Here is a 23,944-nt window from a genome sequence, read left to right as displayed (position 1 = left end):
GCTTCTATTTTAGAACAATGACAAGACTAGACTTCTTATTTCACAATGGTAATTTCATACTCACAATTTGTTTTGAGAAAAAAGTTTCCATCCTCATATTTTATTATTATTGTTTAAGAAGCACAGCTGCCTTTCAAGTGCTAGACACACAAGGTCTGATGAAGATATTTCTTGGTTTTGAAAGATGCATAGCACTGGTCAGTTAGGCTTTCACCACTGGGCAAGACGGCTAATCCAGTATTACCAATTAATTCTTAAACATCATAGTGCATTCTATTTAAGCCTCATTTAAATAAAAGCCCGTATTATTAGAATTAAAAATAGGATTGCTACACATCTTGCCAAAACCTTTTCTTTTGCCTCCAACCTTCTCAAACACACAGCCCCAGGATGGCCAGGCTCAGTGGTGGTTGGCCCCCTTTGATACACCAACCACCAGCAGTTCTCCTGGGGATGTTAAATGGTGAATTGAAGGTCTCTTTGGGCACAGAGCCACTCTCCAGCAAGCTAGTAAATGCTCACAGTTTCACGAGTCTCTTTCCAGAACAGTCTACCACACTTTGAGAAAGTGCATCATTTAAAAGAGTGCATTGGGGGACGTCCCAAGCGTGTGATCCACAGATGTGTCAGGATAAGACAGCACAAGGGACCCAAACAGCAAAGCAAGTAAAACGACAACATTTTCAACTAGCCACATTAGCTTGGTGGGTGAGAGACATTGTTCGTTGCAAAACAATGGGAAAATTTGAGATTCTTTTTGAAAAGTTGCCTTTAAAAATAAAAATCTCCAGAATTCTAACACAGTTTTGGTTTGGTTTTACATTGCAATAATATGTTTTATAGCCACTGCTTCTTTTGGGATTCTTGAAGAAATACTTTTTCATGATGAAGTCAGTGCCTCAGGTTACAAAAACAAAACAAAAGACAAAACAAAACCAAATCTAGATAACATTCTCATATGTAAATGGGAGTTTTTATCTGAAAGCTATTTAGAATGGCATATTTTCTTAAAAAAAAAACCCACCTCACTGCTTTGTTTGCAAAGCGGAAAACACTCAAATGCTTATTGCAGAATTATGAATTAATTAGTCTTAGCAGACTATGCTGTTTACTTTCAAGCTCTGGGAAAAACAGAGTGATGAAAACAGGAGGAATTTGGAAGACTGCGTACATAGGAAACAAGAAGAGTTGCTTTAAAAAGACACTGTCAGGTGAGCTCAGTGTTACTTGCTTTCTATTTTCCGTATTTTTACTCTGTTTCCACTTAGTAAGAAGCCACTTCAAGTCAACAGAACATGCCAGCAGGTAAATTAGTCAAAATGGAAATTTCTGATTTTAATCCATAATACTCAAATTAAACTGGCTATATTTGCTCTCCATGGTACAAAAGGTACTGGAAGACAATAAAACTAAATAATGAAAACTCCCCTCTACGTAAGGGCAGTCCATCCCTATTACGTCATCTTTATTAACTTGAAACATTCCAGATCCAGCCTTCCTCACCGTACTTAATGGATTTTGACTTCAAAGCCTTTGGGTCCCCCTAATCAACATCTCCTTTCCAAGCCAAACAGGGCAGATGCAAAGCCTCAGAGCCAAATTCTACTCATGGAGCTTCTCCAACTTCAGTGGGGTTTCACTTTCACAAACTAATCAGGTCTGTAATATTGCTGGTACCTCGATAGTTTCGGCATTCAGTGACACATTGTGCTCTTGAACAGGCAGAATGCATCTTCTAATAAGAACTTGGCATGAAAACTAAAATCCCTCTCCAGTACCAATGGGCAATTCACACTGTTGCTTGTAACAGATACAGTCAGTGCACTGATGTGATAGGATGCCAAATTATTTAGACATCTCTCTGTCAAAAGTTATGCTAATACGACACGTTTTAGAAAGCATGACTTTACCTCCACACATGCACAAATGCAGGTGACGCTACATTCTTCCATTTACAATGAAGACATCTAAAGAACTCACACCTGGATTCTAACTTGCTATAAGAAAGGCATGAAGGGAGTTTAATACCTGATACTGCAGCCTTTCCAGTCACAGGCGTTGGTGTAGTCATCAGAGAAGCAACACTTACAACAGTGGAAGTTGCAGTCTTATTCACTACTGATGAAGTTGACTGGCTCTGGCTTATACAAATTTGGTGTTGCTGTCCAGATGTCTTTGCTGCAGGAGTTCCAGAAGATGATGAACTGGAACCTGCATTATCTATTTGCTGCATTAAAGAGGCAGAGAGGGATAACAAATTCCTTTTCATGTCATACGTTATTCAACAATAAGCACAACAAGGCAATATCTAGAAGTAGCAAAACCAAATGTTTATCCATCAGTCATTAAGAAGTTCTCAAGCCCATATGCAAAACCTTATCTATAATGATGGTATATATAGAATGGAGGTTGTTTCAAGCAGAAACCGTGCACACAGGAACTGCTACCACAACTGCTTTGATAGTATCTGGAGCCAGGTCTCTTAAATTCAGCAAGCAGGGAGGCCTCCAGATGAGAAATCTGACCCAGGAATGTTTCATATTTCCCTGCTGCTCAGAACTCCAGAGGTATCCTCAGAGAAATGGAAAGAAGTCTGGGATGCAGAGGCTGCATGGAAAATTTCTATCTCTGTAGCTTCACTGAGAGCTGTAAGATCAGTGAGTAGCATTTAATGCAAATTTTAGCATCTTCACCTATATATGCTGTGTGCCAGCGTTCAGCCCTCTGAGGGCAGCATGGCATCAACCTTCTGGTTGTTTAATCTTTGCCTCCCTACAGGCAAAAGCAGCAGGGCTGCAGGAACCCTCCCAGTGAACTTTACACTGTCCTTTTTGCTGCCTCCTCGCCACCCTGTGAACTCCAACCACATTCCAGGCAGACAACCCGGATCCACACACAAGAGCACTAACTCTAGGAATGCAAATTTTTTTCTTCCAACCTCACTCTATGCCGAAGCACCCTATGCCAAGGCTGTGCTGTTACAACTCCCTGGGGATACAGGGAGGACACACCCTTTGAACAGTCACAACTGAAGGACCATGAACCTTGGCCACCGCTGGCCTCTGAAATCTGTTGATGACAGATTTCACACTAAGCACCATGTAAAGTCTGTGATCTCAGGGAAGCGACCAACAGCCTAGTTACTGCTGGCTTTCACTGGCCTGCTGGATACAGAGCTTCAGGCATTTCACATTCTTCTGCAAATTTTTGTGCCAGGAGCATATTTGGTGTTTGAAAGCTGCATAGCCCAAAAAATCTGATTTGTATGATTGCAAAAACTGTTTCAGATAAAGCCTTCCCCGCCTACCTGAATTTTAACAACATTAAAAGCAAGCAAGTGCAGGTTTCAGTCTCTCTTCTACCGTTGTTTCCTCGCAGATATGCCAAATTAGCCTCACAGTTATGCCAAATAGCAAACAACGCGACAGGTTGGGACACAAATAAGAGCAGATCCCCCAGCAATGCTGACTGAGAAGAATCACAGAATCATAGAATTGTTAGGGTTGGAAGAGACCTTAAAGATCATCCAGTTCCAATGCCCCTGCCCTGGGCAGGGACACCTCCCACTAGATCAGGTTGCTGAGAGCCCCATACAGCCTGGCCTTAAAAACTTCCAGGGATGGGGCTTCCACCACCTCTCTGGGCAACCTGTTCCAGTGTCTCACCACCCTCATGGTGAAGAACTTCTTCCTAACGTCCAATCTGAATCGTCCCATCTCTAGTTATAATCCATTCCCTCTAGTCCTACCATTCCATGACCCGACATCCTAAAAAGTCCCTCACCAGCTTTCTTGTAGGCCCCCTTAAGATACTGGTAGGCCACTATAAGGTCTCCTCGGAGCCTTCTTTTCTCCAGAATGAACAACCCCAACTCTCTCAGTCTGTCCTCATAGGAGAGGTGCTCCAGCCCTCTGATCATCCTTGTGGCCCTTCTCTGGACACGTTCCAGCATGTCCATATCTTTCTTGTAGTAGGGGCTCCAGAGCTGGACACAGTACTCCAGGTGGGGTCTCACGAGAGTGGAGTAGAGGGGGAGAATCACCTCCCTCGACCTGCTGGCCACGCTTCTCCTGATGCAGCCCAGGATACGATTGGCTTTCTGGGCTGCTAGTGTGCACTGACGGCTCATGTTGAGCCTCTCGTCCACCATCACCCCCAAGTCCTTTTCTTCAGGGCTGCTCTCAAGCCAGTCACTGCCCAGCCTGTATCGGTGCTTGGGATTGCCCTGACCCAGATGGAGGACCTTGCACTTGGTCTTGTAGAACTTCATGAGGCTGGCATGGGCCCACCTCTCCAGCCCACCACCTCTGGGTGGCATCCCTTCCCTCCAGTGTGTCAGCCGCCCCGCATGGCTTGGTGTTGTCGGCAAACTTGCTGAGGGTGCATTCTATGCCACTGTCCATGTCGCTGACGAAGATGTTAAACAAGACTGGTTCCAGTACTGATCCTTGAGGGACTCCACTTGTCACTGGCCTCCACTTGGACATGGACCCATTGACAGCCACTCTTTGGGTGCGGCCATCAAGCCAGTTCTTTATCCATTGAATTGTCGGTCCATCAAACCCATATTTTATCAGCTCGGAGACCAGGATGTCATGCGAGACAGTGTCAAAGGCTTTGCTCGGGTCCAGGTAAATGACGTCAGTTAAGAATACCAATAGGGGAAAAAAAAAAAAAAGCAGTGGAAGTCCTTTCCTGGGGATTATACTGGCTAGAGTGAAAACATTGTATTACTGAATATTGGCAATGTTGTTTCTCACCTGGGCCACCCCGTTTGTGGGAAGGGCCACAGCAGGAGCAGCAGCCGTGGTGATGACACCTCCTGATACTCTCAGCACAGTGGTGCCGGGTTTGGAGAGCTGGGATGAGGCAGGCACTGATTTTATAGACCCATCTGATATTTTCACCAGCGATGTCTGCCCACTGGGTGCAGCCTTTGAAAAAAAGAATTCAGCATAAGGAAAAAGGTGTATTTCTTTGGATTTTTTAAAATGACTTAAAAAACCCCTCAGACACAACAACAACAAAACAAACAAGTCAAATGCTTTCTGTATTACTGAAAAATATTTTCAAAAGACTTTTGAAAAAGGCAAATCATGGCAATAAGAGCTGGAACAAAATTATCACCTGAGAAATCAACTTTATGAAACTGTTGTCTTTGCAAAAATATGCCTATCAATCTTGAATTTTGCATCATCAATTAGAAGTACTCTTGGGGAGTTTGAATTTCATAAGGACCACTTGATAGTTTTTAAAAGAAGGAGCTTTGAGGGATAACAAAACCAAAAATTTTGAAGAGCTTTAGCAGGTGACCTATTTCTAAGGTTCAAATATTTAAGCACATTTTTGCACCTGACTGTATTCACTTCTCTAATTCCATTTCACTAAGAAATCCCAGAGCACACTTACAAACACGCAACCCAAGCTTACACATGACCCACTTTGAGAACAGAAACAAAGCTGGAAAACCGTGGTCCAATATCTGCATATGAAAGTAGGCCTTCGTGTGCTTTCCTTATCATAGTACAGTCAGCATCATAATGGTACAAACACCAAACCAAACAACTGCAAAAGGAAAAACTTTCCAAGTGTGTGTCTGTCGTTCCTATACTTTATCTGACAAAACGCTGACTCGTAAGAAACACATAATTTGCACATTACCTGTGTAAATAGAGCGGTTTTCTGTCCAGTTATCACTTTTAGTGCTTGTCCTTGTGTGGAAGATGCTCCGACTCCTACATTACCCTGAACAACTGAAGCTGGAGTCAGCTGCTTCCCAGAACTCTGAGGAGAAGGCTGGCCAACCAGAAAGGTGCCCTGCTCCAAAAATAAGTTAGGGAAGTCAGCACTTTAAAACACAGTTAAGAGTCAACAGAAATATACTATATAAGCCTGTAGCTGTAATGCAACAACATTTTATCTTCTAAAAACAAGGCACTGCTAATTACAGTGGATGCTTCTGCACTAAGAGCTGGACACAGCCTTCTCGGTGCAGAACACCACATTCTGATGCAAGGGAAGGGGTGAAAAAGCCACAATCGGTTTCCTGTCTTGTCAGAAGCATCCACTAAAATTTAACACACTTTGTGCTCTTCGAGTTTATTCTTCATGTCTTCATGACAAATGTTGCTTAACATGCAAGTCAGAAAGGCTACTGCTGGGTGAGGCAAAAAAAAAAAAAGAAAAAAAAAAGAGAAATCGAGACATTCTATCATGTTCTCACTTCAAAACGTATTTAGAGCTCAGCATGCAGCGACAACTGGAGGTGCACGCTGTAATAACCTAACAGCTGAGACCTTGCCACCCTTCCTGCTTCTCATCAGTATTCAGCTGCTGCCCTTCAGAGGCTTCATTCACCCACTGTCACACAGGGGCCCCTTCACACAATCTTCTGTTTTCTCATTTTTACTTCCTTACTCAGCCTCGCTGTTTCTCTCCAATAACTTTCCTTTATTCTCCTCTCTCTACCACTTTCCTCCAACTCTTACACATCCTACTGTGTAGGATAACTCTTCATCTCTGTCATATCACCTCTCTTGTTTTGGAGACCCACCGCTTGCCCTGGTCTTACTCAGTGCTGCTTTCTCAGCCTGAAAGGAGCCATGAGGATACCACCCTGCCAGGGGAGGTGAGGGGCAGAGATGTGCCAATAGCAACAGCAAGTGGTAAAGCAAGTGCCGGGCAGAGGGGAGAGAGGCAAGGGCTATGTGAGAGGTCTAGATCCCATAGTCCAAGAATGTTTCATGTACTACAGAACCACAGGATATCCACATGTCACCACTGCAGCCTGAAATGTCGATCTGCTTCAGCTAAGATGCTTACACCACTGACCTGGGGCGTCTGCTTCAGGATGTAGGATGTATAGGTGAGGTGCTGTGACAAGTTACTGCTTGTGCTTTGGGTTCCTCCTCCTCCACTATTCGTAGAAGAACCAGATTGGAGACCTGTAACCAGAAGAAAAGGCTTGACTCTGGTAGCCAGACAGTGTCTAAAGCATCCCTGTGTATACAAGATGCTTGCTGCCATGTTTTGCAGCTGAATAACATTATTATCCAGTACAGCACAGTTCAGATGTGCTGCTGTGCTCTCTTACAGCTCAGCAAATGCCATGAATGAAAGGGGCTATGGGGGAAATAAGGAGGACTGTTGGACTGTTGTGCAAGCAAAGCTCATTTCAGGCTGGTTTGAGTTCTCTCTCGAAAGAAGATGCTGTCCAACAGATGAACAGTCTTTTCATCAGTCTTCTGCAGGTTATGAATCTGCAGCAAAAGCCCTAAAATCACTCTGAATCCCACTGGCTTCTTAATTTTACTGTTGTTGGCTGTTCCAACACAATTGATACCAAGCAGTGGCAATTTGCAGCGACACTAATATTGCTCTGCCTCCAGAAGGAACACCCTGAACACTGACTTTTTTGCAGTCTCTCATTAAGAAACAAGGATAAAAAGCCCATACTTGTGGCTCTGTCATGAAAATCACAAGTATTTGCTCTTCCTTGAGGCCTATGAGATTACTTCCTTCTTAAGGTTGGACTGCCCCAGCTGCCTCTCTAAATCTCAAGCAACAGGGCTTCCATCACCAGCTCTACAGCCCAAAAATACCTTCACCAAGAAAGTATTTTCACTGCTTTTTCAGTGACAGGTACTGTATTGCTATGTTGCTTGTATTTACAACCTTATATATTAAACTGAGTAATACCTTTTTCTCACTGCCAGTATCATAACTGGGAGCAAAAAATTTACATCCAATCCATCCCCCATCCCAATCCCCAGCCTCAAAAGGAGCATTCTTTGAGAAGGCTCATGACAAAATTCCTCTACAGAGTCCAAAATCTGCAGTATTCTTTCCCTAGAGCAATAGCACACTATAAACAAAGTATCACCCATCGGAACTATTTTAGCAATGTTATTCTCCTGGTATTTCACAGCAAATTTGATTCACAAGCCCATTAACAACAAAGTGTTTCTGCTGTTCTCAACAGCTTGGGGCGAAATCTTGTATCAGTACTCAAAACCATTTCTTTCCCTCATTCCAGATACAGTATCTTGTCCTTTTCAAAGTCAATTTCTTATTTTTCTAGTTTCTCCAGGGTGTCAATCCATGACTTATCAATAGCTTTCACAACTACATTCAAATCCATCTCAGTTCTACACCACAAAAATGCAGTTTTGTCTTCCTACAGATCACAACAAACAGTTAAAGACACTGAATTTTGAGGAAAATACACTGCTTTCAGCACAGAAAGACACTGAAAGTACTGCATGAAAAGCAGTTTCATCTAAAACAGATGACACTTGGGTGATCTGTCTTAAAAAGCACCACATACCACATTTGTTGTGAACAAAGAAACCCCATCCCATTACTGACTTCCACAGTACCAGGATGCTTTATAGCAAAAATGCCCAAACATATTAATTATGCAGTGATTACATTATTTAACTCATTAGATTTCCCTGCAAGACTAACTAGCATTATTTGTGGCTCGCAGTATGGCTCCTTGGGGTATCAGAAGCAGTTTTCCTTTCCCAGAAGGATTCTTGCTGTTGGTGGTGAGGTACAGTTTGGTGCCTGGTGGTAAGTTTGCCAAGTTTGCCAGGTTGGTGGCTGGTAACTGCAGTGTAGCCATCACTAGAAAGAAAGAATAAATAAAAAAATAAAAACGACTGCTTGCAGAAAGTAGTACGCACTGAAATCTGCACAGGATGAAAGTACTAGGAGTGACAGGCAGCTAGCCTTTGATAATCCATTCTTAGCTGGCCGAACTGCAGATTAACTCCACCTGTGATGCACAGACCCTTTGAATAGGTCTGAAAAAACCTCTCTGCGTGCAGCGCCACTTAGAGCTGCGGGCCAAAGCTGCAGAGCCCTGGGGTCTACAGGCTTACTTGGGTCTAGAGGCCACACAGCACCTTTCACGCAGTCCAGAGCCTAAGATAAGATGCTCAGCTAAAGCCAGCTATGTGCAGAAGCAGGCTGGGTGCTTCTGCCCAAACTCTTGTAACTGTAAGCACTGGGGAAGATGTGAAGACGCCATAAGGACAATTTGGCTCTTCATGGTTGGATTTACGTGGAGCCCTTTGAGCATCTAAGGACTACGATGCTGGGCAAAAATGTGAGATCTGGCTCCAGGAAAGTCTACTGGTCTCTAGCATGTTCCTCAGCATATCTGTCTGATCTCCCCTGACAGAACACAGCATGTTTTAAAGCGCTTGTGCTCCCTCTTACAGATTAAGAGTTAACATTTTCTTTATTGCTAACCTTAGTCAGCCTGAATTTACCTGAAGACCTCTCCACTCATTTTGAAGTTTTTCAATCACACATAGCTATTTTGCAGTTGAAGAAATCATCATAGAGCCCCAAAGTCTACCCACCATGAGCTATTAACAAGGTGCAAAATTACCCTACCTGAGCCTTGAGATGTACTTTTCTGAGCACCTGTGGAAGAAACTTGCGCCTTTGTTATAGTCTGCACAGGCTGAGCAACAATTGTCCCTCCACCTCCACTCACGATGGCTTTGGCTACACCTTGAGTCACAACCTGCTTCGGACCAACAGCCTTTGCTACCGAAGAGCTAGATTTTGCCACAAGTATCTGGCCACCACTGATAGCCACCGCTTGTTTCACTGTCGACTGTAAAGCAGAACCAACTGGAACGCCAACAACCTGCAACAAATAAGTATTGGATGATGTGCTGCTGGCAAGAGCTACCATGTGAATTCTAGCTGGTACGCTTCCTCCATCTCTAGACATTTCAGGACACTTTATACGTGTCTAGTCACGTATAACAGCTATTCATTCAGAAACAAAATTAAATTGGCAAGAGTTCAATCCCAAGTAAAAAGATAAACTGTTAAACACAACCGGGATTTCAGAGCACCCACAAAAGATTAAGTACATTCAAATTACAGGGCACTTCCATTTTTTTCTGATATATAAGCAATGGCTTAATTCCAGCTGAAGATAAATCTTGCCTTGGCAAAGCACAGAGATCCAGAAATTTAGTTTCAACACATTCATGGGAACAGACTCCCTGCCTCAAAGCAGAATCCACAAAGTGCTTCAATTTTATGTGTTGACAATAACTGCAGGCAAATATGAGTTTGCATACCTGCTCAAACAGGCAAGGCAGTAAAAAGGACAATGAACTGCTGCAAATGCAAATATGCATTTACTTATGCAAAAGTGAAAGCTCCATATGTAGTTTCTTGTGCTTGGCACATGATTTGACTCTATCCACAATGGAAACAGGCAAGAATGGAGACAATTTCTGAGACATCTGTCATCTCGTCACTGCACAGTTACTGTGCCTTCTCAGAAGCTGTGTCACTCCTGTCAGAGCAGCACTACATTGGCACAGACTCCTACAATGAGTTGCCACTCAAGTAGGACTGCTTGCACCTGATGTTAGTTCTGGCTCAGCCTCCACCCCACTCCCTATTTGTCCTGTTCTTTTTCATTGCAGGCCTGTTGTCCAAAGAAAGAACTTGCCTCCTCTTGCAGAAAGATCATGAGTTTCAGCAAGAGCTGATGATGGCAGCCAACTTTCTGGGTTGACAGGCTCCAGTTCAAAAATACCCCCACCCCACTGTTGCAATGGGTTAGACAAAGTGGGAGATGTTCCCCATACACAACAAAATGCAATAATGCCTCCTCACCCTGCTCCTTTTATGGGAGCATGATGTGAGACGCTCTGTGCGCATGGGGAACCCAGCTAATCATGGTGCTGCTGCCTGGGTCTGAGACAGAAGGAACCCTACAGCCCTGAGAGAAGCATGAGGTGTTGCAATGAAACCACAAGAAAGCCAGCTTACGCCACACCGAACATGTTCAAGCGCCTCCCTCATACCTTAGACTGCACCGTCCCCTCGCCTGTGCTCACAACCGGCTTCTGCGGTGACAAGGCTAACATGTGGCTCCCTTTTACAGTGACATACTGCTGCACAGAAGTCTGCGTGGTTGTCCCTGTTGCTGGTAGTTGAGGTTGCTGGGGCAGCTCTCCCGGCTCCTGCTTTATTATCACCTTTTAAATAGAAAGAAAAAAAAAAAAAGCAAACACCTTTAAATAACTGGGGAGCATTTCTGGAACCGCCTGTCTGCAAGAAAGGGCAGGCAACAGTCAGTAAACTCAGAGGTGGCTCTTACACAGCACCAGGGGCACTGTCTAACTCAGCTCGAAGATGGGGGCTACTCCCAACACACAAGTGTGTGAGGGGGTGGTTGCATTTACAAAGCATTCTGAATTTGAGAGGTGCTCATGGAAATTACAGAATCACAGAAATTGCTAGTAAGACTACAACTAGTAGCCATACTAACGATGGACATGGCCAGACCTGACTTCTTTAGGCCCTACATCTCAGAAAGGAGCCAGAACACTTTAAGGTTTCCAATTTCTAGGCACCCTCCTGCTGAGAACACATTCTAAACTTCAATTTTTTTTCTACCCTGCAAAATTATAACCAATATTATAACCATAGATATTGCAAATTATTATAGCTGATATTATTCTCCTGTGAATGTTTTATGTTTCAATGGGAAGGCCCTAAATCTAATCTCTACAACTGGCGACTCAAGAAAGACTGGTGGATTTTTGTGTTAGATTGCTGTAGGTACTGTAACTGGTAGGAGGCACTCTTCCACCTTTTACTTGGATCACCCTAATACTGCCAGAAACAACTTTAAATGCTGGATGGTAACTTCAAAGGAAATATACTCATAAGCGTCAACATTCAGAAATCACTATAGCATTTTTTAAGAAAATCCCAACAAATCTACCCCAGTTTACTTTTACTGTATCCCACTAAAAATAGCTTTAAAAATACCAGCCTCCATATGACAGTGATTCAAAGAAAAACAAGAAAGGCTTAAAGAACAGACAGAAAGAAAGGTCACAGGAACAGTAAAGCCATGGAAAAAGAAAAGAAAACAAGATACATTTTTTTGAGAGGTGATAGAGAGCTCTTGGCAGCAAGACATATTGGTGCCAGTAATAGTTTTACATGCACTGGAAGACACATGGTTTGTGGCACAAATCAGCAGGAAATAGCACTCTCGGGCATCTTGTCTCAGCACAAAAGCCAAGAGGAATACCTTTGTAAAAGCTCCAAGTCCTCCAGTGACCGATTTGGGGCTTTGCACCTTGGAATGACTCCCGATAGGACAAAGAGGTGGCATGGTGGCAAACAAAGAATCCTCCTGCTGCGAATAGGAAGACACGGTGCAAAAATTGGTGAAATGTCCAATACAAGAAATAAAACAAATGGTTGCTATTAAAGGGTAGCACGGACTACCTGGGCAGTCCTAAATTGCCATAAGCTATTTACAAAATCAGTCAACACTTAAGTAAAAGGAGGGTAACATACTTAATACAATCTACAAAGCAAATTGTATTTGGAAATTTACACCTCCAACAGCAGTAACAGCTTCTTGGTTTCTTACCATATCATACACAAGTGAAAGAAATTGACTCATTTGCCCTCCCCCCCACCCCCCAGCTTTTTATAGAAAGCATTTCAGAGCTGTAAAATTCAAGCGGCTGAGGGGGGATCTTATCAATGCGTGTAAGTACCTGATAGGAAGTTGTAAAGAAGACTGAGTCAGACAATGCTCAATAATATCCAATGAAAGACCAAGAGTCAACAGGCACAAATCGAAACACAGAAAATTCTATTTAATTATAAGATATATTTATTTCTTTATTTTAATTTAATGATGGACGAACACTGGGACAGTTGCCCAGAGAACTTGTGGACTCTCCAGTCTTGGAGATACTCAAAACTCAACTGGATAAATTCCTGAGCAACCTGCTCTAGTTGACCCTGCTTTGAGCAGGCAAGTTGGACTAAATGATCTCCAGAGGTCCCTGCCAACCTCAACCATTCTGTGATTCTATACACAATCTCGGAGAGAGAAAAAGATCTAAGAAGAAACAAGTTATGGAGGGGAAAAAAAAAAAATGTTCAATTTAAATCTGCAAGCAAAATTCTCTCAGATGAATTTTTGTTCTCCTGTAACTAGAAAGACCTGATGGCACATAGTCTTCCCAGGCAGAACTCACCATTTGGCAGAAAAAGTGAGGCTACCTAACTAAATGGAGTAAAAAATATTTCCACACCTGCAAAATCGTGTACCTGGCATTCCTGGATTTAAGACTGGTGGAGAAGTAAAATGTATTTGAGGAAGTTTGTTACATTTGTGTTTTGTTTCATTAAAATAATTATACTCTTTTAAAATCAATGTGAACTCCAAAGCCATGGTTTCACTATTACTTGGCCCATCCTTGGGTTGGATCCTGACCAGAAAGCAAGCCCTCAGATTCTAACCTAATACTCCTGCCATCTTCCTTGTGATTAAACATATGGCCAAAACCAGGTTAGTTTTCAACCAGGTCACTTATCTGCTCTGGCTCACCACATCACTACACAACTGGTGGCAAACACAGGGAAGGTGTGAAGACAAGGCTAGAGGCACAAGCAGCCCTCTCAACAGCAGCATGCATATAAGGCATTTTAAAGTGACTGAAGAAACACAGCCTTAAGTCATTAAAAAAATACAGAGAAAACTAGCACTCAGTGAAGAGATGAGAAGCGGTGAGTGAAACACAATCTGTAACATTACACTATAACAGCAGATACCCCCTCCTCCTTAAAGAAACCATAAAATTACAGCCTTTCCACCAACCAGAAGGCACAGGGTCACAAATCAAAATACATTTCTGTTTACAGAGTTGATTTTTGTATTTTTTAAAATGTATTCATTTTTTAACTTTGCCCTGGAAATACAGAATTCAACTGCTACCTGTGCCTACTCTGACTCATTTAAAACCTTTCAGAAAGAACCGTCCCAAACCAGTGAAAAATAAAGACTAATGAATGGTTTTCAATATAGTGAAGTAAAATCCATTTGAGCAGACAGGGTTTTAAAAGCTGAATAGCTGCACACCTGACACTTCAAATGCTACTCCCAACCAATTGCTTCAGACAGCAATCTTCAACACTTTTCCCTAACAGACATAGGAAGCATTTCAGTTCCAAATGTAAAGTGATTTGCTCTCTGCAGGCTGACTGGCAAATCTTTCCCCCCCACCCATATCGAGAATTAATATTCTTGTGACTTGGAGACAGGGAAACGCTCCTATTTTCAGCAGCACACCCACCAGCTGCTTTCAGAAAGAGCCTCACTGATGCCTCTCGCCTGCCAGAAATATCCTTTCTAGTACAAGATGTGGGAGAGGTTTTATGTGAGACCGTTCAGCTCTGTACCTTTTTGGCTTTGCAGATCAGAAGCACAAACCCTATTCATCACTGTTTGTTTACACATTTCGTTACTCCACTGTTTACACAAATATTTTTCTAAATGCAGGCAGTTGTAAAGCCACTAAATGAGCTATTTTCAGGCTGCTAGGAACAACTGCTGCACAAAAATAATGAACAGAGTGAAGGTTTTGAGGTAGACACCTCTGGTTTAATCACATACCATCACTAACAAAGTGAAGAAGATCAAAGTCAGCTACAGAAGAGCTTTCTTGAGAGATAAGACACTTGGAGAGCTATGCTCTCCATGGATTTCCTTGTAGAAAAGCAAAAGAGCAGTGCCTTTAACAGAGGTGTAGGCAAATCCAATTAGAGCTGCATGAAGTGACACTATCATCTTGTATAACCACCATGCTCTCATATGACTCCATCTGTTAGACACCGTAAACCTTCTTATGAAACGACAACCAGAACAACTTACACAAATTGTAGAACTGATAATACTAAAAAGTCCTACTTGATAGGAAGCTGGATTTTAAACGGAAAGTACGCACCTAATGAGAACATTACCTTGACAGTTGAGGTGACAAAACTGCTCCCATGGGTCTTTGATACAGGAGATGCAGTTCCGTGAGAGGTCTGACAAACACTGGTCAATTTGCTGGTTGGGCTCCCTGCGTAACAGAAAATAAAGCAGATGTCGGGTGAGGCATGGGGAGCGGTGCCACTGAACACATGAAACCTCTTCTAACAAGAAACACTGCATTTCGACTTTGTATTCTCCATGAGGTACATCGGTGGGAGTTGGCATGGGCACAAAACAAATCCACTACCGAATTTCTACCTGCAGAACTCATGCCCCAGAGAAGGTACTCTCCACTCAGAGCTCCATTTCTCATTAACAAATAGTCAGACACCTTCCTGGGCAGCTGAGGATATCCGCTGGAGGTGTGAATATGTGAAATTAGGACAGTAAATGAGTCAGAATTTGCTGCTGCAGATGCAACACCCTCCACTGCCCAGAAGCCTTCTGAACCTACACTAGCCTCAGACACTGGCATGGGGAAGGCCTGGAGGAGCCTGGACTGGGATGGAAAAGGAAGGTTAGAAAAGGAGGGAGACAAAGTGAGGAGTAACAAGAGGAAGGGACTGAGGGAAGGAGGGAAAAGGAAGAAACAGAAATAGGGAATGAAGTCTGCAGAAGACTGCTCTTGCAAAATCATCATATGGAGATGTGTGCCACAGCACCCTCATGACCCCCCCAAGATGGATGGGGGTGCAGTGGCAAACTTACCCTGCATTACCAGAGCATGTAAACAACACTGTTGCTTAGCAGCAGTTTTGTTACTGCTGTTGGTTTGGTTTGTTAGTTTATGAGATGCCAAAGCCATGGATTACACACATGAAAACACAGTAATAGTCTCTCACACAGTTGTACTACAACCTTCACTTAAATTTAAAAGTAAATGAACAGACATTTCTCGCAATAATGGCGTTTGGGAAGGCTGGTTTTCACACAGCATGAAGTTTTAGATCTCGCCCCTCTTTTTAAATATGATCTGTGACTTTGTCTGTAATATCACATCACACTCAACCCAGCCTGGCTGCTGTTGCCAAAAAGCCAATTCCAGATTCTCTCTTGCCCCCTCACACAGGGTCTGGTGATGAGGCTATCTGACAAAGCTCAATTTGGGGAGGGGATGGTATTAATTTTCTGCTCTGCCACTGATCTGGTCTGACTCATGCAGGATGCAGGGGAAGCGGCAGGAGTGCAAGGGAGGGAGAGGCAGCAGGCAGTTTCTTCCAGGCCAGTCTGTACTTACATCACACTAATGTGGTGGGAAACTGCACCTTTAGTGGCGTTAAGACTCCTATGTCCAAACCATCTGGTGCATCTACAGATCCTATCCTCCATGTACAAATCTCTACCAGGAGAACATGAAAGTTACCCAAACCGTGACAAACCACATACGCAGAGTAGACAGTCAAGCTGGAGGTAAGGAAGAAACAGGAAAGAAAAAAAAGACAGAAAAACCCCAAACAAAAAACCCCCACCCTATTGATGAAACAGCTTCAGTGTTACCAAGAAAGCCCCCGAACATACTTTAAAAAAATTCAGCTGCAACTATGTTCCCTCTACCAATTCCCTCTGTGATGAAGTTAAAATTAACATTGACAGTTATATTCCTTCAGATAATAGGCAGAACTGTTATTAAGAGAAGAATTTTTGCACCTTCCAACCATGCCCAGCGAACGGTTTGTGTGTTACATGGATGCTGCAGTTCACCACATGGCTCTGAGTATCCTTCTGAGATGCTGGCAAGCACACACATACACAATCAAGTGTTTTTAAATAGATAGCATTCTTGGCCACAAATCACAACAAATAAATGACTTTTGAGTGACCTTTCCTCCAGCCCCAGCACACAGATTACCAGTTGACTCCCATATCCATCACCCATCTCCTGCAGCTTAGTCCTCCTCCCACCCTGACCCCAGGCTTATGGCTTATGTCACCACTGAAACACCAAGGGAATCCAGTTAGAGGAATCCAAACTGTCTGGAATCAGACCAGCTAGAAGTTGACAGCAGCAACAGAAACTAGCACGGCTGTTCTCCTGATAACCCGGGCCTACTCAACCATTTCAATACGTCTAGAGCACTGTACACTGGGACTTACAACTGATCTGTAAGTTGCTGCAAGCTCTACATGCTTTTTGCCCATATCCACAACACAGTCCTCACACAATCACCTGCACACTGTTTGTGTTTAAATCTCTGTGCCCCACAGTCTACATTACTTTCTCCCCTTCCCTTTGTGCCTGCAAAGAACAGGCTGTCTTTGACGAGCTATCTGTGAATTCAATTTGCCTTAAGTTATATGTGCTGTTTCCTAAAGGAAGTGACATTAAAGTCTGAGATACTCTTAAACTTGTTACATCGGCCAGTTGTGCAAACCAACAATACCTCCTTTGCGAGTCCTCTTCTATCTTTGCAAGCTGAAATACTGTTATTATACTAACCGTTTTAAAGGGAGAATAAACTTGAATGGGTAAGACTAAGCCACTGCCTTCTGTGATCACACTACACACCTGTGCTTGTGGCTGCTGCTCCAACCATCTGTCCAGGCTTGTCCACAATAATATACGGATTATTAATGACTGAACTAGCAGAGCCTTGCTTCATGTGCACCGGAGTGGAGGTTGGGGTACGAGGTAGCGGAGATGGACTAGGGGTCGATATTGGAGAACCTTAAGAAAAAAAGTCCAATGCTTCTGTCTTGTAAATGTTGTAAGAACATAAAAACACAGCAATAGTAGTACTTACTTAAATGGCTTAGAGAAGGAACATTTTTTGAGGAGGCAATTCCCAGCCTGAGTGAGATCATGGGACTTGGAGAAGGAAAGAGGAAACAGAAGGAAAGGAAAAGTCATGTAAAGCACTATGGCTTATACCTACCCTGGACATTCTCTGCCTACCAGGACAAGCAGGGTTCAAGGGGACCTTGAGAAGCCATCTTGTCGATTCCTGAATCCTAAGGGATGTTACCTAAATCGTTCTCACTGCCAAGACCAGTCCACCCAAGGAGATGAAGAAAGAGAGCCGCACTCTTCGATAGGTGCTCTCTTTCCCTCGTGGAGCCCACAGTACAGGCATTCAGAGCTAGGAACCAAGCAGTTCACGTAAAAAAGCTGTGCAATACAGCAGCCGTCAGACAGGCATGGACGCTCTTGTCTCTTCACTGCTCTCACTACAGCAGAAGCCCTTGAAAGCAAACTGTAAAATGTGCAACTTGGGGGTAAGAGGACCAGGAGAGAGAAAAACTAGAGAAGAAAAAAGCTGCATCAGGGGTAAACAAGAAATGCAGAGAAAAGGACAGGCACGGAAGTGATCAGAGAAAAGAGATGGCAGCAAACACACTAAGCTTCAACTGCCTGTTAATCTGCTTTCTTGGCAGTGATTGACAATTAAAATGGAACATAAATGCTGATCAAATAAAATCCCCATGTCTTATAAACTGCTTTTGAAATCTGAAAGGGGTGACACTTCTCAGCAGACAGCATACCCTTGGAAAAGTATTTAGCAGGGAAACATTTAAATAGCAAAGATAAACAGAGAATAGTCCAAGGATTTTAAAAAAGATATGATGGCCTCTGTAATTCTTGCTTTCTGGGAAGCCTTGGGAAAGAAGATCAAGAGAAGAGCTTATTAAGAAAGAAGAAAGCACTTGGCACAGGTTCAAATGAAAATCAGCCTGAGTATAGTTTTAAGATGTCAAGGAAAAAATACTGAAATTTGATTAAAAAACCCCCAACAAACCAGACAAACTTTGGGAAAATTGTTTGGGAGCAGATCATCAGAAATCACACATACTGATACCTGGTGCTTCATCCTCTCTACCCTGAATACCAGAAAATGAAGGGATGTAATAGGTCATCTTTCAGCTTCACAACATGTGACACCGTGAGCTGCACATTAAAACTTTCTGATGCAAAACATCATCCAGTGGATGGCATCATGCCCAGGCAGGGAAGGGACTACAAGTGAAATAAGTAAACAGCACCTTGACCATATTTGGTTCAGAAGCTATCAAAAGAGTATCACTTTGCTCACTGCAGCCAGCTGACAATTTAATCCAACAGAGGGTGGACTTTTGGAAGAGGAAGACCAAAGCTGTTCCATCTGAGGAGATATCACAAGTACAAGAGGGACCATTTGAGTCTACAAGGCTGACCCTAATTATTTGCCCGATAATCAGAAAAAAAATTTTCATCTTAATCCATTCCCAGCTGTCTGAAAGCAGGAGGGAAAAGAATGGTTTCTTCCCACATAGAAATACTGCACATGGAAGACGTGTCCTTGCCTGGACATTTCTGTGGGTAGCAGTCCAGTTAAGGACTATAATTTTCATACTTAAAAGCATTCAAGAACAGGGAGAGAACAGCTCTCATCCTGCTTTTGATCTGATGTGAAGCATTTCACACTTGTATTTTTTTTCTTGAACATTAAGTGTGTTTAGCTTCTTATTCTAGAATTTCCTACTGCTTGATGTTCACACGCTGGCAGTAAACCAAGGGAAGGATGCAAAACAAGTAAGTCCAGCTGGTTCACTCTCTTGTTTTTCAAGTTGAAGCACACTGGGATAGGTAAACTAACATTCACCTGATACAATCTTGCAACTCATGGTGATAGGCTGGAAGGATTTTCCTGGCGACTCTGCAGGGCTTGGACTCTGACCTTGAGGCACTATTTTACAGCTAGCTGCAATGGGTTGAAAGGCTGAATTTCCATGAGAGCCAAAGGTAACTTTCTGTGTGGCTAACTTGGTGGGAGTCCGTTCTATCGAAGATGGCAGGGAATAAAACGTGGCATGTCTTTCGGTTTCAGCATTCCCAGAGAATCCTGATTAAAAAGGGAAAAGAAGAGAAATAGTTCTTAGGCTGCGACATCTAATTCCTTACTGTGCTTCTCTACACAAACAAAACTCAGGTATGACAAACACGCTCTTGAAGGAAGGAAGGAAAAGCAACTGGTGGGCAACACTGAATGGGGAGAAAGTGGAGTAGGGGGTTCCTCCTGTGCAAGCCTGTTGGATTTGTCTCTGAATGGAAGAATAAAATGCTACCATGCACAGCCTGTTCAGCCGTGGCAGCTGATCAGCCGCTTCTTACACGTTTTCTTGGAACAACCTTTCCATTAACCAAAAGCTGCTGATAGTTTCGTGTCTTCGGTTAGGGGTCCACAGGACTAAGGCTGGATCTCCTTCGCAGAGAATCTCGCAACGCATTTTTTGGAGTAAGAGCACAAGGAGACCACCTACTGCCTTTTGACCTGGGTTAAGGAATCCACCTTATCTGATGTAGGAGGAGATCAATTAATCTGGAGCTGAGGAGAGAAGCCACTGCCCATCAGTGTAAGAAAGAGGCAGGTTTACTTCCTTCCTGTTGGCTGTAGGACTGCTCACCTAAAGGTGATGTGTATCTTCCTGTTTGAACAAAAGTCCTGTTTGAACAAAAGTATTTAAAATTTGTCTGCATTTCTGCTTTTTTGGCCACAAGAAAACACTGCACTTAAACAGAGGACATTCTTCTTGCTAAGCCAGGACACTGCTGGTGGCATAACTGTGCCTACCAGAAAGTGCATCACACAAGACATCAGCTTAAAGCCATTCCTTGAACACAGGAGTGTCAGGATAAATCAAGAAAGGCATCAAACCATGTCGCATGCGACTGTACTTTGAAATATAAAGTTGCTGTTTCCAGCAAGTTTCTTACACTAAAACATGCAAACCATAAAAGACATCCTTGTTTCTCAGCCCAGTTAACCAAGGTCTGTCATGTAAGCCTCAACACCATATATTTCAGAAAACAAATCCAAATGCTAACAGAGGCACTGTTTTTCCTACCTCAGGCAAACTGAAAACCGTAACAGTGTGCCCAAGTGGCCAGCATTAGCTTATTTCAGGCAATTCAAATGATCCTGAGGCATCAACTGCTGCCCATTGAAAAGGGTGCTGCATTTCCTGATCTTACAGGGGAAGGCGAGAAAGAGACCGTGACACGCACAGATGCCATCCCTCAGACAAACATATGCTGTCTTTTTCACTTCCTATGTTCAACACCACAGTTACACAGTCTTTTTTTTTCCTCCCACAGTCAAATCACGTTAAACACCAAGATACATAACTGAACACATCACTAGACCAACTCCTTAAATCTATACACAGTCTCCAAAACATTCAGAAACCTAAAAAAATTCCCTGAAAACAGTCTGCCAGGGACAAAACTACAAGTGCTCTTCAACAACCTTTATTCCAACTACATCCCCTGCACAAAGCTCCATATTCACTACATTTAGCAAAACAGAGCCCACTCACAAACTCCAGATTTAGAAAAACAAAAGCAAATAAACCATTACAATTTCTGAATTGCATTTCAGAACACATTGAGGAAATAATCATCTGAGGTGAGCAAGGAGCAGGTGGCACTGGCAACCTTTAAGCCAAAAGAGCAATTAAGAGGAGGTATCCAGAAGAGCTGAGGTTCCAAGAACTCAGATTTCACCAATACCCACTCACTTTACCTTTGTCCACAGAAGCATCTGGGCTGGAGTCCCGCAACTGTTTAATTGGTGAAGAAGCTTTGACTGGTGCTGGGATACTCAATGGCAGTGGTACAGATGCAGGAACGTCAGAAAGGTCAGACTCCGAAGACTGGGAGAAGAGATACTCCTCGCCAAGGGAATGCCTATGTAGCTCCACATCCACTACCTTCCAGAAATAGGTGAGAGGATGACATTAATATTTGGGAGCTAGGTAAAGATATAAAAAGTGAAAACAACTATGCCCTTTATTTTTATTTTAGTGTCTGGAAAACTCTCCCTCTCCTCCCCCCACCTCTGCATAAAACTCCCATTCATTTCAGGGAGACTTCCCAGAGGTCCAGCAGCACCTGGGCTAAGACAAAAATCTTGCAGCATTTACCCACCACAGTAAAATAGCACATCTCGCAGTCCACAGGGAAATCTGAAGTGAACACTGTAAGGAATATAGAGCCCAGCTCCAAGCATCCCACTAAGGAAAGGACGGCATATCCCCTTAGGGACAGGCACAAAACTGCAGCTTGCCTTTTCTGTCTTTTTTGATAAGGCCTTGAGAAACACACCACTTTATCTACTCTTCAAAAGTGTTCTTTAATCACAGTGGACATCTCACATTAATGTTTTCTCCACAGACTGAAAAGCTGAAATAATGCAATTTCACCATAAAAATTTCCATTCACTACAGTACAAGGGGAAAGTAATACAAAAAACCCTTCAGGGATATAGCAAACTATGAGTTATTCACTCATTTATTTTATTTTAACTTTCAAGAGTTCATTTTCCATCAAAATACTGCATCTTGAAAGAGGCAGAAACTTAGAAGTACTTAATATACTGCAAAATTTCAGTAGGATAGTTGTGTGATCCCTTTAATTTAAATTATTTATGCATGAGATTTGCAGCACATCAGAATGCAAATCATGATATTTGGTACCAGAAGGTCCACAAAGAAATAAGAATTAAAACTGTACTACAAGTTAAGTTCTTCATGAAAGAAGAGCTGGAAACAGCCTCCCGTGAACTAGAAAGTGGAAAAAATGACTGTTGTCATGAATAGTGACAAGGTGTCATAATCATTTCATTTAACAAGAGAGCAAAATCTACATTCCAGAAATCGTGAAATCAAATGGGTCTGACTCTGTGCCTAGTCACGTGTATCTTTTTCTTTTTAAACATCCTTAAGGGAATCAAAGTACAACCTCCATCCCACGACCCGCTGACTCACCGTTTCTGCGCCAAGTGTCTGCAGGCCTGTGTAGGTCCTGTCCAACTGGGTAAAACAATACAATATATTTATATTAACCAGGCCAAAGCCATATATTACCTAGAGTTTACATTATAATTTGTTTCAAAGGCGTTGAAACTATGTAATTGAGCAGCAGTGCATCAAATGTTTTGAGGCCATAAGGTCAGAAATCTGTGTGCTCTGTTTAGTACCCTCTCTTCTGCAAAAAAACCAACCACAACCCAAAACCTACACTAAAGTAGAAAGGAGCAAAAAAGCTGAAGGAAATGAGATCATTGGGGACACAGAATCATAGAATGGTTTGGGTTAAAAGGGACCTTTAAAAGCCATCTAGTCCAACCTCCCTGCAATGGGCAGGGACGACATCAACTAGATCAGGTTGCTCAGAGCCCCATCCAACCTGACCCTGAATGTTTCCAGAGATGGGGCAATTATTATTTCAGTCTAAGAGAAGCCTTCAAGGAGTGTCCTTATTTATTCCCGATATCAATATAAGGAAATAATAATGAGAAAAAAATCAGAGATTTAAACTAACCAGCACAAAGGCTATGTTTGCACTACAATTTTGATTAAAGAACTGTTCACACAGAGTATCAGCTAATGAGGAGGGATCTGTTAAGATACTTATAGAGCAAAGCTGGGTTTGACAGGCTCCCGGTGCCCAGAGCTCAGGGGCAGACAGGCTGCCAGCTGCGGAGGAGGGCTCAGCTCACTCACATCACCTCACAGCAGCCACAGGCTCAGTACACAAACAGCAAAGATTTGCTGATGTGAGTGCTTGTGTGCCATGGACTAGCTCAGTTTTCTTCTGTAGGCTGGGCTTCCTTTGCTGCACAATGTCCATTGTACTGTTACCAATTTCTCCCCAAGTTGTATCCCTCCAAATATATTTCACTCATCTGCTTTAAATGTTCCAGGAGAACATTTCCAACCTTCCCTATTGGCTATATTTGGGGTTGCAGTGAGGTATCTACACTAGCAGGAAATTCATTAATGAAGGCAGAGTTTAAATAAAACTAATCATACTGCTCAAAGAAACAGGAAACTAAACCAGCTCAGGACTTAATTCCATTAACGCTAGGGACTACTAATTAAAAGGAAAGCAAGAGCAATGGCCTAGTTTTGCAGGACTGCTGCATACTATAAATCCTCTTGAGTGTTGCAGGACAGGTGAATGAGTTGAAAAGGAAGGCTTTCTTCAAAAGGAAGAAGGAATGAACGGGGAATCTCAGCCCCTCCCTGCCTACTCTACCAACTGAGATCATCCCTAGCCAACACGTGCAAATGCTGAAGGAACAGAACAGATACAGCAATGACTTTACCAACAGAAAGACAGCTCTGCAGCAC

General features: G+C 42.9%; 1 protein-coding gene across 9 annotated transcripts in view; it reads right to left on the bottom strand.

Moving 5' to 3' along the window:
• YEATS2 (YEATS domain containing 2) overlaps positions 1-23,944 on the bottom strand; it is a 51,950-nt gene that overhangs the window by 14,579 nt on the left and 13,427 nt on the right. For 7 of the 9 annotated variants that reach the window (XR_012587511.1, XR_012587512.1, XR_012587513.1 and 4 more), the window contains exons 9-21: positions 22,577-22,621; positions 21,334-21,520; positions 19,414-19,653; positions 17,343-17,501; positions 14,821-14,924; positions 12,089-12,196; positions 10,848-11,021; positions 9,406-9,664; positions 8,467-8,628; positions 6,832-6,944; positions 5,662-5,817; positions 4,761-4,934; positions 2,029-2,227 (exon numbers count right to left, since the gene is read on the bottom strand). Coding sequence is in view for 5 of the 9 variants with exons in the window: in XM_074590875.1 (XP_074446976.1) it covers positions 2,029-2,227; positions 4,761-4,934; positions 5,662-5,817; positions 6,832-6,944; positions 8,467-8,628; positions 9,406-9,664; positions 10,848-11,021; positions 12,089-12,196; positions 14,821-14,924; positions 17,343-17,501; positions 19,414-19,653; positions 21,334-21,520; positions 22,577-22,621 (2,080 nt within the window). In the remaining 4 variants the exon portion in view is untranslated. The remainder of the gene's footprint in view (positions 1-2,028; positions 2,228-4,760; positions 4,935-5,661; positions 5,818-6,831; positions 6,945-8,466; positions 8,629-9,405; positions 9,665-10,847; positions 11,022-12,088; positions 12,197-14,820; positions 14,925-17,342; positions 17,502-19,413; positions 19,654-21,333; positions 21,521-22,576; positions 22,622-23,944) is intronic. The other 2 variants (XM_074590877.1, XM_074590878.1) reach the window with 2 other exon arrangements.

The sequence above is a fragment of the Larus michahellis genome, chromosome 6 (assembly GCF_964199755.1).
Source record: "Larus michahellis chromosome 6, bLarMic1.1, whole genome shotgun sequence".
In the NCBI taxonomy this organism is placed as follows: Eukaryota; Metazoa; Chordata; class Aves; order Charadriiformes; family Laridae; genus Larus; species Larus michahellis.
Note: the sequence above shows the minus strand (reverse complement) of the source record. Positions and strands in the feature narration are given on the sequence as shown.